Source organism: Bos javanicus, chromosome 3, assembly GCF_032452875.1.
Source record: "Bos javanicus breed banteng chromosome 3, ARS-OSU_banteng_1.0, whole genome shotgun sequence".
Taxonomy (NCBI): Eukaryota; Metazoa; Chordata; class Mammalia; order Artiodactyla; family Bovidae; genus Bos; species Bos javanicus.
The window spans coordinates 21726069-21741083 of NC_083870.1; the positions used below are offsets into that span (position 1 = coordinate 21726069).

General features: G+C 37.4%; 1 protein-coding gene across 2 annotated transcripts in view; it reads left to right on the forward strand.

The window, feature by feature from the left end:
• RNF115 (ring finger protein 115) overlaps positions 1-15015 on the forward strand; it is a 75916-nt gene that overhangs the window by 18179 nt on the left and 42722 nt on the right. The window contains exons 1-3 of one of the 2 annotated variants that reach the window (XM_061408738.1): positions 3041-3087; positions 3833-3884; positions 6615-6657. In XM_061408738.1, coding sequence (XP_061264722.1) covers positions 3078-3087; positions 3833-3884; positions 6615-6657 — 105 coding nt within the window. In that variant the 5' untranslated portion in view covers positions 3041-3077. Of the gene's footprint in view, positions 1-3028; positions 3088-3832; positions 3885-6614; positions 6658-15015 lie in introns of those variants that run through there. The other variant, XM_061408733.1, reaches the window with a different exon arrangement.

Here is a 15015-nt window from a genome sequence, read left to right on the forward strand (position 1 = left end):
CTGGTGTTAAACAAGTGGATAGGAATCTGCCTGCCAATGCAGGGGACACAGGTTCAATCCCTGGTCCAGGAGAATTCCGCATGCTACAGAGTAGCTAAGCCTCCTGCACCACAACTACTGAAGCCTGTGTGCCTAGAGCCTGTGCTCCGCAACAAGAGAAGCCACTGTGATGGGAAGCCCATGCACTGCCACGATGAGTAGCCCCTGCTTGCTGCAACTAGAGAAAGCTCACACACAGCAATGAAGACTCAGTGCAACCAAAAATAAATTCTTTTTAAAAAGAGGAGGAAAGCACTTTAGACTGAATGGTGAAAGAGGGGCTTTCCAACGTGACCTCAAAATGGAGACCTAAAAGACTGGAAGTCCCTTGCCATGCAAAGAGTTAGGGGAATAGTGTTTTCAGTTGTAGGAGCAGAATGTGTGAAAGCTTGAGGCAGGGATCAGCTTGATGAGTTAGAATAATTGAAAGGTTTTTGTGACTGGAATTCACTGAGGCAGGTAGCCTGAAAAGAGGTTGGCAAGTTAAACAGGGACCAGCTGAATCAAGGCCTTGCAAGTCATTTTTAAGAGTTTGATTTTATTCTGAGTGTTTCTGGAAATAGTTGAAAGGTTTTAAGATGGGATGATATGGTCTGTTTTATGTTTTAGAAAGATAATTCTGACTTTATCATGCAGAACAGATGGGAAGAGGCTGGAAGAGAAGCAGGACAGCACTTAAGAGGAAACTTATTCATTGTTTAGAGCCAGTGCTGGCTTGGGTTATGATAGTGTGGCAAAAAGGCAAGGAGTAGATTTGAGAAATGTGTTCGCAGTAGAAGTACCGGGATTTGATGGTTGGATGTGGAAGATGACAGAGACGGAGGAGTCAGGAGTGACTCCCGAGTTTTCCAGTATGAACAAATTTGATATGCCACCTCTTGATAAGTGTGTGTGTGTAAGAGAGAAAGAGCATGACAGAGAAGACATTTGAAGATAAATGAATCTGGAGTCCAGAAGAGTGACCTGGGTTAGAGATAACACATTTGGGAGTTGTTCCACCTAGAGGATATTTATTTATTTTTATTTTTTTATTTTTCATGTGAAGCAATGGGAATGAATGAGAGAGGAAGAGAAAAGAAAGAGGAGGGCCTGACACTGGGATGCAAATCACAAATTACAACATTTTTTAATTGATTTTTTTCTTTTTAAATTTAAACATTAAAATAGATTTAAGGTTTTCTAAAGGCCATCTCACTTGCTTTCAGATAACTTTCTTTGTGGGAGAGAAGGAATATAGTTCTGCTACTACAAAGGAATATAGTTATCCTCCCCTGGGAGGATAGGGGATGAGGAGCAGAGGGAGGGGCTCAGAATTTATATGTTCTCCAGATTGTTTCCTGCCTGGAGTAATTCACAGTATGCCCATTATTACTGTTTCTCATCTTTCATGTGTGTAGAGAAGAAAAAAGGTTGAGAGTCTCTGCTCTACAGGATAAATTTCATGGTAATCTGAAGTTTTCCGTAGTCTGGTTTCAGCCTGCCTATTCACATTCATCATACCATTCCCCTCCAACCACCATGCATGCTGTATTCTATTGTTACAATTTTTAACTCATAATTTCCATTTTTATTGAGCAGATAGACTAATATTTTAAGTCTCTGTTTCAGGTAAAGCTTCCCCTGATTCCCTCAGGAGAACTTTGGTATTTGTTTATATTCCCAGTGTGCATTGCTTAAAGCAGTTGTTTTATTAAATTTAAATGTTTTTCTTGCATTGACTGCTCACCAAACTAGTCTTCTTGACAGAAGGGATTGGTTTTTTTCTTTACGCCTCTTTTAAGAAAGCATTTGAATGTTTGAGTTACATTTCTGACTGTCTTTGAGTAGGCAAATACAGCTTACATTTCCTTCTTATAAGACAAACTTTGGGATTTAGAAAATATAGCGAGCAAGAAAATAGTTGAAGATGTCTTTCCCAGATCTATTTTAATAGGTATTAATAGTTAAAATATACTTTTTAAAATTGTGGTAAAGCAACCTCTGAAGTATATTCTTTCTTATCAGCCCCAATGTTGTTCAGTCACGTCCAACTCTCTGTGACCCCATGGACTGTAGCCCTCCAGGCTCCTCTGTGCATGGGATTCTCCAGACAAGAATTCTGGAGTGAGTAGCCATTCCCTTCTCCAGGGGATCTTCCTGACCCAGGGATCAAACCCCGGTCTCCCTCATTGCAGGCAGATTCTTTACTGTCTGAGCCATCCAATTAGAGCCCTGGAGTGGAGAAATCCATCAAGGTAACCCAGAAGTTCTAGACACAGATAATTGGCCCAAAAGCTTGATATTTAATTAAAAGAAATATTCCTGGTAGTGAAGGAAATAGAAACTGATCTAATGGAATTATTCTGGTTATTTGAATTAACATGTCTATAGAATACCTGAGAATATTTAAATTTTATTTGGAACCATTGATAATCAAAAAATAGGTTAGAAGTATTGTAAAACTTCACTGTAAATTTCTAGTCTGGAATTGATTTATTCTGTGATTAAATCAATCAATTTATTCTGTGATTCAGTTTGTGTCTCCTGCATTGTTTAGAGCCAGTGCTAGCTTGGGTTATGATAGTGGGGCAAAAAGGCAAGGAGTAGATAAAGGAAAAAAATAGCATAGCAGGAAAAAAACAGCAATTTCTATACCCATTGAGTATTACAAACTTTTACTGCTCTGATACATTTCTTGGAGCATTTTCACTAGATTTGAAGAAAGAATTAGATAATGAACTCATTACAGTTAAAAAAAAAAGTTCAAGTTAAAAAAACAAACTTTGACATTCTTCCTTTTAGCTTTCAGTGGGAATCACTTATGAAGCCATTCTATAATTATCACATGGAATTCATTACTTGCCGGAGTATAACAGAAAAAATTATCCTGAGAGTCAGCAAGTACAAACAACATTTCACAACATCAGCTTGTGTACTGCATATTGTTCTGTAACTATATACTTAGCTTTCTGGTGAAAAACTCTCATTTATGTCTTCCTTTCTTTTATAGGAATATATTTGTCCCAGATGTGAATCAGGTTTTATTGAAGAAGTGACAGATGATTCCAGGTATAGTACAAGCCCATGAATAAATCAGGCATTCTCTTATCAAAATTATGTTTTTTAACATCAGCTGAATGAATAGAAAGAAATTTGTTTTATAACTTACACTCTCTGCTGAGAGAGAAGAAAAGCAGCAGAGCAAAGGGGAAGAAAAATGGGGAAATTAGGAAAATGTTGTGATAGTAGGTGTCTTGAGATCTACTGTGGCGTTCCTGGGAAACCTCTGTATCCCTATCAGAGTAAATTTGGTGAGTTTTCGTATATTTTCTGAGACTTTAGGGTTTCTCTTGGATTATTGGTTGGTTTTTAGTGACTACTCTTGCCTGAAAGTAGATTGCTCTTATACCCCTTTGGTGGGCTGGGGAGCAACTTCTGACAAAGATTGCCTAGTAAGATAAACAGGCTGTTCTAGCCAGGGAAACTGAGTTGTTATTCTTGAGGAAGCCTTGGGCCCCTTGTGCTTATTAGGATTATTGTGGTCAAACATATCATCTTGCCACTGTAGTATTAGTGTGTTGTTAATGCTTGAAATTGGCTCTTGTTGCTCTTACTGATGGTATACAACCTATAAAAGGGGAAAGTTATTTCTGAAAGTGACAATGTTACATATTCCTTCTTGGTTAATATGAGTAAAACTATGAAAGTGTAATAAAAAGTAGAATAGTGTTGATAGGAGGGCTTCTTTTAATATTGGAATGACTTTGGGGGTTTTAATGACAGTAAATAATTCCTTTACTGTTGCTGTTGGCAGAATATAAAGTTGAAGGTCCCTTCCACAACCAGGAAAAACTACACATTTTACAGTATGTACAATCAGTTTAACTTTATTAACGATCAGTGATTATTATATGTATAATCTGACCTGAAGCTTCTGGGGCAACATATGGCATGAAGATCTAGTTTGCTACAAACACTTGATGTAATAATCTTGGTTTTAAATAACACAATACCAGCTCAATCTATAAGATTAGCATGAAGGCAAAATTAGCGATTTTGTGTGGATGGCATGCTAACTTGGGATAGCTTTTTATTTGTGCTGTTATAATTGCATCATATACTTGTTTCAAGCAGGGTATGCTCTGCATGTGTTATAGAGCATGTTGTGTTTTGGGGGAGCGTTTTTTTCAAAGGTTTTGAATACTAATACTGGTTTCTACAAGATGAATCTTTTCTAGAAGGAAACTGAATTCTATGGATCCTGCTCTCACTTGACTTAATCTTTTATTTGTGCTTTTGTGAGTCAAAGATTGTCTTGTACAGGTGCTATTGGTAGCAGATATTCAAATACAAAGGTGATGTCTTTTGAAAGATCAGTGTTTTAAATAGTTGAAGAAATCTGCTTAGAATCAGTGTCTTAGAGGTAGCAGGGTATTTATTCCCTTCTATAAAGTTTATGAACATTTGCTGATTTGAATACTTAGCAATTACAGTGTTATGTAGTGGATGGTAAAAATTAATGAGAGCAAGTCCTTATGTGAACATTGGATAATGGGTTCCATTTGCTGTTAGACATTCATCTGGAGGAACATCTTGTAAATTTACTTAAGCTTTGTAACATTTCTCAGAAAAATGTAATTGTTTTTACTGTCCCTTCTCTGTGATTAGCCCTATCATTCTTTTTTAAAAATTATTTATTTGTTTGTTTATTTGTGGCTGTGCTGGGCCTTTGTTGCTGTGCATGGGCTTCTTACTAGGTGCTGCGAGCAGGGGCTACTCTAGTTGTGGCGCTCAGGCTTCTCAGTGTGGTGGCTTCTCTTGTTGTGGACCAAGGGCTCTATGGCCAGTGGGCTTCAATAGTTGTGGCACGTGGGCTCTACAGTGGGGCTCAGTAGTTGCAGCTCCCAGGCTCTACAGCACGGGCTCAAGGGTTGTGGTGTACAGACTTGGTTGCCAGGCTGCATGTGGGATCTTCCTGGATTGGGGATTGAACCCGTGTGTCCTGCATTGGCAGGTGGATTCTTCACCACTGAGCCACCAAGGAACCCCAGCTCTGTCATTCTTAATATACAAAGGAATTTTAAGGAAAGGGAAGGCTGGGGGAGTTGCAGGGATAGAAGAACCCTAAAATAAAGAGTTGATAACTTTAATTACCAAAGATACCTGCATCCTTGAAGCTATCAATATATGGTAAAGGCAGTAAGAGCCCTGGAAGCCTTTCTAGGCTTGAGCAATAAGATAGATACACAGTGGTAATTTAATTATTTATCTAGCATAGAGGTACTGGTAATTTGGGGCTTGTTCTACAGAGGAAGTGTTTTTTTACAAAAGACATTTTAACTTCTGAAACAAATAACAGTTGTCAAATGGTTTCTAATCAGAGAATCAGGCTGCCATAGACAGAGAATGGCATTAGCTTTTGTTTTTTCACTTTTGGTTCCAGACTAACCAGGGTGTGTATGTTTTCTCAATGAGCTGAGTGCAGTGCCTGGATTACTACTGTAATTCTGAAAATAAAAGCTGCCCTAGTAATTTGTGTACTTTATATCATTGGGGTGAGTGTGTGCATGCGGGTGTGCTAATGTGTGTACTTTTGTGCCCTTGTATGTGTCTTGAAGTAAAAGTGATATCCAACAATTCTTGTGATTCTTTCCATCCCCCTTCTTTCAAAGTGTTTTAGCCAGTTTTCTCTCTTTGCAAATTTCATGGGGACAGTGGGATCTAATATTTTTTCCTGGTCTTTGGGAGTTGGTTTACACATGCAATATTAATTCAGTAACGTTTACTTTTGAGTTTTCAATGCAGGATATAATAAAGCAGTGTTATCAAAAGTGCTGAGTGCTCTGTATAATGGCTGATACATAATAAATACATGTATTTGTGGTATTAATAAAATACAGTCTTTACCTTCTGAACTTTATGTTTCTGAAAGAAGGGTAAGAAGTAGAAATGGATGAAACAAGTTCTAGATATGTATAATACAAGGTCAAATTTAGAATCAAAGTCAAGAGTGCAGAGGGCTGTGGAAGAGTCTTGTTTGGTGAGTTTAGTAAAGTCTTAATGGAGGATGACTCTGAGGGGTGGGTAAGATAATCACCATCAGAAGAAAAAATATGTATTGAGCCCTTTTATAAATGCTAAATATTGTACCAGACCCCTTGCATTACTAATTTTTAATCATTTCTAGTAGTTTCAAATGTTGTGTGTTCATCTGATGGTTAGTGGTTTTTTAGTGAAATATTATTTGGAGAATCTAGTTTTATTTTTTAGCTTCTGAGAATAAATATTTTTCTTCCTTTACTCAGATTTGAGTTGCATTGCTGGCTGTGGGTCCTTCTTCCTTCCCTGTGATGGCCCCTGTCTCTAATTTTCTTCACTTGGTTTATCCTTGATTTTGTAGTTTGTTATAGTATTTTTCATAGATTAATCCACATGCAAGTTCTTCATAATTTCCTTTGTAGGTGTCACATTGGAATGAGTTATTTTTCCTTATTGGGATTTGTTCTCACTGTACCATTCTATATTTAGGTTCTGGGAGGGAAGCTTACTCCTGGGAATAGAAAATAGAATCACTTCTCATTGCTTTTTCTCTTCAGTTTTTTAGGTGGTGGCAGCAGCACATCAACACAGTTTTCCGAGGTAAGTGTTCCTTTGGCTCTATGGATTCTTTAGGTAGTGGCCTCGTGCTACAACGGTGACAGTGCAACAAAACCTCAGAATGTTTAAGGGAAATGTAGGCAAGAGTAGTCTTAGAAGGATTTGTGTTCAGTAGTTGGGGCTTTGGCATGTTATTTTTAGTAAACCTTTGATTAGGAGGTATTATCAGTTATTTTCTGCTTCTATATTGTGTATATAGTGTGAGAATGTAAAGCTTGTGTTTTTTTTTTAATAACTGTGTGCAGACTCTTAGTGGTGTGACAGTCAAGTAAAGAGCAGGGGATGAGTTATAACTGAAGTCACATTGAGGCACAGTCTACAGTTTTACACAGAGGAACTGGTTTCTAGAGATTACCTTTAATGAATATGGTAATTTGGTATATGTTTTGGAATTTGGGTGCCAGATTAAGGATAAGATATTTACTTGCCTTCCAGGTCTCACGATAGGACCTATAGTTAATTTCCAGTTCTTTATATAATGTGGGTTCTCTTACCGCGAAGCACAAACTCCGGGGCATGTGGGTTTCAGTAGTTGTGACAGGTGGACTCAGTAGATGTGGCTCTCGGGCTCTAGAGCATAGGCTCAGTAGTTGTGGTGCACAAGCTTAGTTGCCATGTGACATGTGGGATCTTTCTGAATCAGTGAGCGAACCCATTTCTCCTGCATTGGCAGGTGGATTCCTTACCCTGGAGCCACCAGGGGAGCCCTAAGGTGTACAGTTTTAAGTAACACTAAGTACTTTTTGTTTATAAGCATTAAGAGACTATATCTCACAAGGGTAGACCCCTCTGCCTACAGAAAACACTGGTTTGCTTTTGCTCCTACTGCAATATAGTTTGGTTAGCTCTAGAAAGCTAACAGATGCTAAAAGAAAAAAAAAATTAAATCCCATAATCGGAATTTCTTTGATTTAAGAATCACATTAACCTTTTTTGGAAATAGTTCAAGTTTTGAGAACAAGCAAAACTTCTTAGTATTTATTTGTGTATAAAGTAAAACTGTATTTGCAGGTGTGTCTGAAAACTGGTATTCAGTAAGAAGCCCATAAAACCCTAAGCTTCTCTCCTTTATCCTCTGAAAATTATTTTAAGACTTGCAGCTCCCAGACTTTTTTTTTTTTTTTTTTGCTACACCGTGCAGCTTGTAGGATCTTAGTTCCTACAAGGAACTAAGGAACAAACTAGGTTTGTTCAAACAAACCAGGGATTGAACCCAGGCCCCAGTAATGAAAGCACCAAGTCCTAACCACTGGGCCACCAGGGAATTCTCAGCTCCCCAGATTTTTTGTGTTATTAGATATATAGTCAAGAAACTTAATGTTTGGGTAACAATCCTGTTTTAGTAAGGGTATTTTCTTTTACTTATGGTCTGTGGTACTTCCCAATATCCGGTATTAAGCTTTTTACTTAACTCTGAACTGACTTGGTATGTGGGTTGGTTAGTGTGATTCAAGATAGATTATGTCTTTAAACTCCCATTTTCTTGTTTTGATGGATGAAAAAACATTACTTAAAATTGATTCTGCTCACCAGGCATGAAAGCCTTTCCAGTTTTAGTATTTTTTTTTTCCTTGTGTGTGCTATTCCCGATAACACAGATTGTCACTTACTGGTTATACATATGCAGAGGAAAAACTTCATCTGATTTTCCTTAAGTGTTCTCTTTTAGGAGATGGAAATACAAGTTTTATAGTTATGACTCACTAGGAGAAGATGCATTCAGAAGAAAAATAAATATATATATTTAGTCAGTTTCCCAACTTTAGTAATGCTAAATCTGACACTGCATGAGTTATCCTTCAGGTGTTGAAGTAATTTTGCTTAGTTATAGCCTGTGACATCATGTTCTTCAGGATTTGTAGCGAGGGCATGATTACACCCAGTTTTCCCTTGTCATCAAAGGGAATATTTCAGTTTTCTCCTTTTAAAATATTTTGTACTTATATAGAAAAAATCCTGTCTTTTAATATTGTATAAGTTGTCAAGGATTAAAAAAATCAGCTAAGAAGTATATATTGAGTGCACTTCCAGCACTCTGCTAGAAGTTAGGGCAAGAAACAAATGTTACAGTTGCCTTGAGTGCAAGGAACTTATAATTTAGTTGGGGAGCAAGTGCAAACATATGAAACAAGTATGGATACAAGAAAGAATGTACAGAGGGTATAATAAACTTACTGTGGGGTGTATGTGACAGACAGTAGAAAGGACAGATTAGGTGTGCTGCTGTCTTTGAAAAGACTAAGATGTTTAGGAAAAGAAGTCAAATGACATAGTGATATGCCCAGATCCAGATTGCCTGAGTTTAAATCCTGGGTCTACTGCTTACTGACTGTGTAACCTGGGCAAAATTACTTAGAATTTTTCAGTGCCTCTGTTTCCTCCTTTGTAAATTGGGGAAAATAATAATACCTACCTCCGGGTTGTTGTGAGGATTGAGTTGATACATGCCAGGTGTGTGGGCCAGCGTGCCTGCCGTATAGTGAGTGCTTAATAAATTTTAGCTGTTAATAATACTTCATGGAGAAGGTAAAACAAGGCTTCGAGTACTAGAGCCTCAAAAGGTAGGTGGAATTTAGATAAACAAAGAGATGAGAAAACACAAACACTTTTCCTCTAGACAGCGTTCATAGGCTTTAAGTTCATAATTATACCCATATCCCTAGAGGAGAAGCCTGGAAAGAAAATTATGTTTGGAAACAAGAGTTGTTTTTCTTTTCTATATTTCAGTTGATAATTCCAGCAAATGCTTATGCTCAGTTTTGCTCTATTTTTCTTCAGAGTTGCTTGTACAATGAAGAGATTATTTTCTTAATTAGTATTTATTAATTCTGGATTCTTAAAACACTAGATATATTAGAAGAGGCTTAGTTCAAGCATGCATATGTATATGTGTGTGTGTATGTGTGTGTGTGTGTATATATATAAATTTTTTTTTCCTGAATGAGATCTGGGGTGGGGGAACAGGAAGAGTGGATGAGGATGGAGAAGAGTTGCCAGTGAAATGGGAACTATGTTTGAGTAATGTGTGAGGGTTGGTGGAGAGTGAATTTAGAAATGTTGCTAACAGATTGTAGAGAGAGAGGACATAGCTATACTGAGGCCCCTGTTGATAATCTGGGGAATTGAGCCCATTGCTATCTGAGCATTTAATTGATTACTTTAAAGCTTCTGACCATGACCTGGTGCCAGTGAGACATCTGATCTGAAAGTCGCAGCTTTCCTGAGTATATCACTTCAGTGCAAGAGTGGCTATGGCTTCTGATTCATATTAGCAAAAATAAGATAGATGGTTTTCTAGAAAAAGAACTCCCAGGTGTTCAAGAAGGCAAGGTGCTCTGAGCAGCCTGATTTATATTTATTTAAATAAAATTTGTTTTGGTACATATGCAGCATTGCATTGGGCAATAAAAAAGGTGTTAAAATGCATCTGGAGTTCCACTATTCTAAGAGCCCCCCTTTCTTTATATATTTCCTTTCAGGTTTTGTCCTGAGGCATAGATACTGAAAGATACTATAACAACGTTAATAAGATTTTTAAAAAGTCTTCCATATTATCATTACCTTATTTTTTATTTCATCCTTTCCTTCCCTCCCTTTCTCATTTTCTTTCTTTCTTTCTCATACTTTCCATTTCTCACATTCATGCTTCATAACTGTTTTCAGATATAATCATAGAATATGCTATGTTATATTTCTGATTTTTAAAATTTACTTAGGATTATAGCACAATTTTTTTCTTATCTTTTCATAATTATAAGAGTTATATTTTATGACTTCATATTCTTTCATGAATTCTCTAAATTAAACTGTTATCCTGTATTAAAACATGTCTGGCTATACATGATGGTTGATCATTGATCATACCTCTTCACTTCATCTCAGAGTCTAGAACATGTTGAGAAGTAAAGCATGGATGCTAGGGAGATGGAAATAAAGATTTAATTTTTATTCAGTGAAATTGAAAACCACATTTGATCTGTGGCCAAATGGACATCCTAAGTCTGCACAGGATGTCCCTCCTGAGAATTAGAGCCAGCAGAGCAGGCACAAATACTCAGAACCACTTCTTTGGCCTTTGTGCAGGGCCCTTATACATGAACTCCATCAACTGGAGAAATGTGACTTAGCAGATGTTAGGTTTTTACAACCTACCAATCAGGTACATCATTTCTCTGGTAGGAAAAAGTAATGAGGAATGAATAAAGAGGTTAGAAGTGGACGTGAAAGCTCTTGGGTCTTCCCTTCTCACCTTTGAGTTTAGTAATTCAAGTCTGTAGTTAGCGAGGATCTGGGACTAGTACCTCTGGCATTTAGGCGAGGAGATGAGTAGTCTGGGAGGGCAATATTATGTCTACCTTCATGAAGTCTCTCTCCAGTACCAACTATGGTCTTTTTGTGTATGCTCCTGGGACCTGTGGAGAAGGCTCTGAAGTAATCAAGAACAACATTAAATTAAGCTGAGCTAAATAAAATTGTTGATATTCTATTGTTCTTGACTTACAAAGATGGTAATTTTAAATGATTAAACCTAGTAAAAGTTAAAGATTTCAAATCTTTAACTTTCTTTTCCCAAGTAAGTCTTCCTTTTAGCTGTTTGCTTTTCTTCTCAGTCTCAGCCAGAAGGCTTGTACTCAAATGCTGGGTAGAGTTTGGATTCTTTAAGCAGCTGCACCCTGGATGTGCTCTTAAAGGTTGAATTAATTCAACCAAATCTTTCATCTGTCTCACTTCTTAGTATAAGGAGTTAAAAGACCTCATTTCACAGTGCTGCCTACTTCACATCCAGTCCATTTGGAAATATCAACTCCAGAACTCTTCAGCAGTTGTTCAAAGAATAACTGTGTTTCTCTAATTCACTACTAAGTTCACACAGAATTGGTAATTCTGTTGCCAAGCAAAGAACGTAATGTAAACTCAATGGTAACTGAAGGAAGAAGAATGAAACAAAAAATAGTTTTGGTGTCAGCCTTGCCAGTTTTTTGTTCAGTGACTGCCAGTTGACCACATCTATAGCCTGTAAGCTTAAACTCGTTTGGAAAAAGTGCTTTTCAAGAGATAAGTTATGGCACAGTGTTTACATTTTAAGGGGTGAGTGGGTACTGGACATCGTATTTTTTCTTTGTGAATAGCACTTGAATACTCTGTATTTTTATAAAATTTAGGAATTTTATATTTGATTGAAAACTTGTTATCCAGGCTACGTAGAGACCTCTTAAAATGGAATAATGAGAAAACAACCCATTTTTAGAAAATTGCAAAAGATTTAAACAATCTCCTTTACCAAAGAAGGTGTATAGATGGCAAAAGAAACCTCAACATCATTAGTTGTTGTTTGTTGTTGTTGTTTAGTTGTTTCTGATTCTTTGTGACTGCATGGACTGCAGCATGCCAGGCTCCTCTGTCCCCCACTATCTCCTGGAGTTTGCTCAAATTCATGTCCATTGAGAAGTTAGGAAAATGCCCATTAAAACCACAATGAGGGAATTCCCTGGCAGTCCAGTCATTAGGACTCTCGATCTTCCACTGGAGAGGGCATTGTTCAATCCCTGGGTGGGAAACTAAGATCCTCATGCTGCGTGGTATGGCCAAAAACAAACAAAAAAAACAACTCATCAAAGTGAGCTACTACATAGTTATTAGGATGGCTAAACTTTACAAGACTGAGGATATTAACTTTTGGTAAGGCTGTGGAGCAACTAAAATTGAAAAATGGTCCAACCACTTTAGCAAACAGGCTTTTTTTTTTTTTTTTTTTTTTAAGAAATATCAGCCATATGATTTAACCATTATACTCTCCTAAGATAGGTACATAATTGTGCATAGCAACTATTGTAATAATAAAAATTAGAAACATTCCAAGTGCCCATCAACAGGTGGATGGATAAACAATTGTGGTATATCCATAGTATGGAATACTACTCAGCAATATAAAGTATGTGGAATGTGACTCAACATAAACCCTTGATTCATGTAAAACTTAGAATGAATCTCAAAATAATTAAGCTGAGTGAAAGAATACATATAGTATGATTCCCTTTACATGAACTCCTAGAAAGTATAAAATTCGAGAAAGTGCAAATCACGGAGTGATCATTGGCTGCTTGAGGGCAGGGAGGGGCAGGAGGAGGGGATTACCAAGATGCATTAGGAAACATATGGAGGTGATGAAAATGTCCTGTATCTTGATTTAGTGCTTTTGTAAAATTTCTTGTGAACTTTTTTCAAAATTGCATTTCTTAAATTAGTAATTTTGAAATTGCCCTCAGCTGACTCATCTCTGTAGATCATAATGGTTTTTTTGTGAACTTTTTTCAAAATTGCATTTCTTAAATTAGTAATTTTGAAATGGCCCTCAGCTGACTCATCTCTGTAGCTCATAATGGTTTTTTTTTTTTTTTTTACCACTATCTAATTCTAAGACTTTTTCATCACCCCTGGAAGAAACCCTATATCCATTAGTAGTCACTCCTTTTTCTTCCCAGTTCCCCCAGCTCTAGGAAACCATCAGCTAATTTTCTGTTTCTGTGGTTTTGCCTGTTTAGGACATTTGATATAAATGGAATGAATGATACAGTATGTGACCTTTGTGACTGACTCACTTAACATAATGTTTTCTTGACATATCTCTGTTTTATAGCACGAATCAGTATTTAATTCTTTTTTATGGCTGCAGGATCTGCTGTATGGATATACTACATTTTGTTTATCTGCTTATCAGTTGATGGACATTTCCATTATTTACACTTAACCGTTTTGGATAACATTGCTGTGAATATGTATAATTTTTTTCTGTATGTATTTTCTGTGTTCTCAAGTATATAAGTAGGAGGGAAATTGCTGGGCCATATAGTAACTCTTTAACTTTTCAAAGAATTGACCATAATATTTGAGGTGCTCATAAAATCATGGTTCAGTTCAGTTTCTCAGTTGTGTCCCACTCTTTGTGACCTCATGGACTGCAGCATGCCAGGCCACCCTGTCCATCACCAACTTCTGAAACTTGCTCAAGCTCAAGTCCATTGAGTTGGTGATGCCATCCAACCATCTCATCCTCTGTCGTCCCCTTCTCTTCCTGCCTTCAATCTTTCCCAGCATCAGGGTCTTTTCCAAGGACTGAGTTCTTCACATCAGATGGCCAAAGTATTGGAGCCTCAGCTTCAGCATCAGTCCTTCCAATGAATATTCAGGACTGATTTCCTTTACGATTGACTGGTTTGATCTCCTTGCTGTCCAAGGAACTCTCGAGTCTTCTCCAACACCACAGTTCAAAAGCATCAGTTCTTTGGAGCTCAGCTTCCTTTATGGTCCCAACTCTCACATCCATACATGACTACTGGAAAAACCATAGTTTGACTAGACAGACCTTTGTTGGCAAAGTAATGTCTCTGCTTTTTAATATGCTGTCTTTGTCTAGATTGGTCATAGCTTTTCTTCCATGGAGCAAGCGTCTCTTAATTTCATGGCTGCAGTCACCACCTGCAGTGATTTTGGAGCCCATGAGAATAAAGTCTGTTACTGTTTCCATTGTTTTCCCATCTATTTGCCATAAAGTGATGGGACTGGATGCGTGCCGTGATGATAATTTTTTGAATGTTGAGTTTTAAACCAGCTTATTCACTCTCATCTTTCACTTTCATCAGGAGGCTCTTTAGTTCTTCTTTGCTTTCTGCCATAAGGGTGGTGTTATATGCATATCTGAAGTTACTGATATTTCTCCCTGCAGTCTTGATTCCAGCTTGTGCTTCATCCAGCCTGGCATTTCGCATGATGTATTCTGCATATAAGTTAAATAAGCAAGGTGACAATATATACAGCCTTGATGTACTCCTTTCCTAATTTGGAACCAATCTGTTGTTCCATGTTCAGTTCTAGCTGTTGCTTCTTGACTGCATACAGATCTCTCAGGAGGCAGATAAGGTGGTCTGGTATTCCCATCTCTTGAGAATGTTCCACAGTTTGTTGTGATCCACACAGTCAAAGGCTTTGGCATAGTCAATAAAGCAGAAGTAGATATTTTTCTGGAATTTTCTTGCCTTTTCAATGATCCAACAGATGTTGGCAATTTGATCTCTGGTTCCTCTGCCTTTCCTAAATCCAGCTTGAACATCTGGAAGTTCATGGTTCATGTACTGTTCAAGTCTTGGTTCAAGTTTTGCCTGGAGAATTTTGAGCATTACTTTGCTAGCGCCTACTTGACAAGCTCTGTCTTGAAAAACTGAAAATGTTACTCTGCATTGGAGGTAAAAAGATGACACTTCAAAAAATATGTGGGCTGAAATACTTACATGTTTCAATATAAAAAAGATGGAGTGACTTCCCCGGTGGTCCAGTGACTAAGAC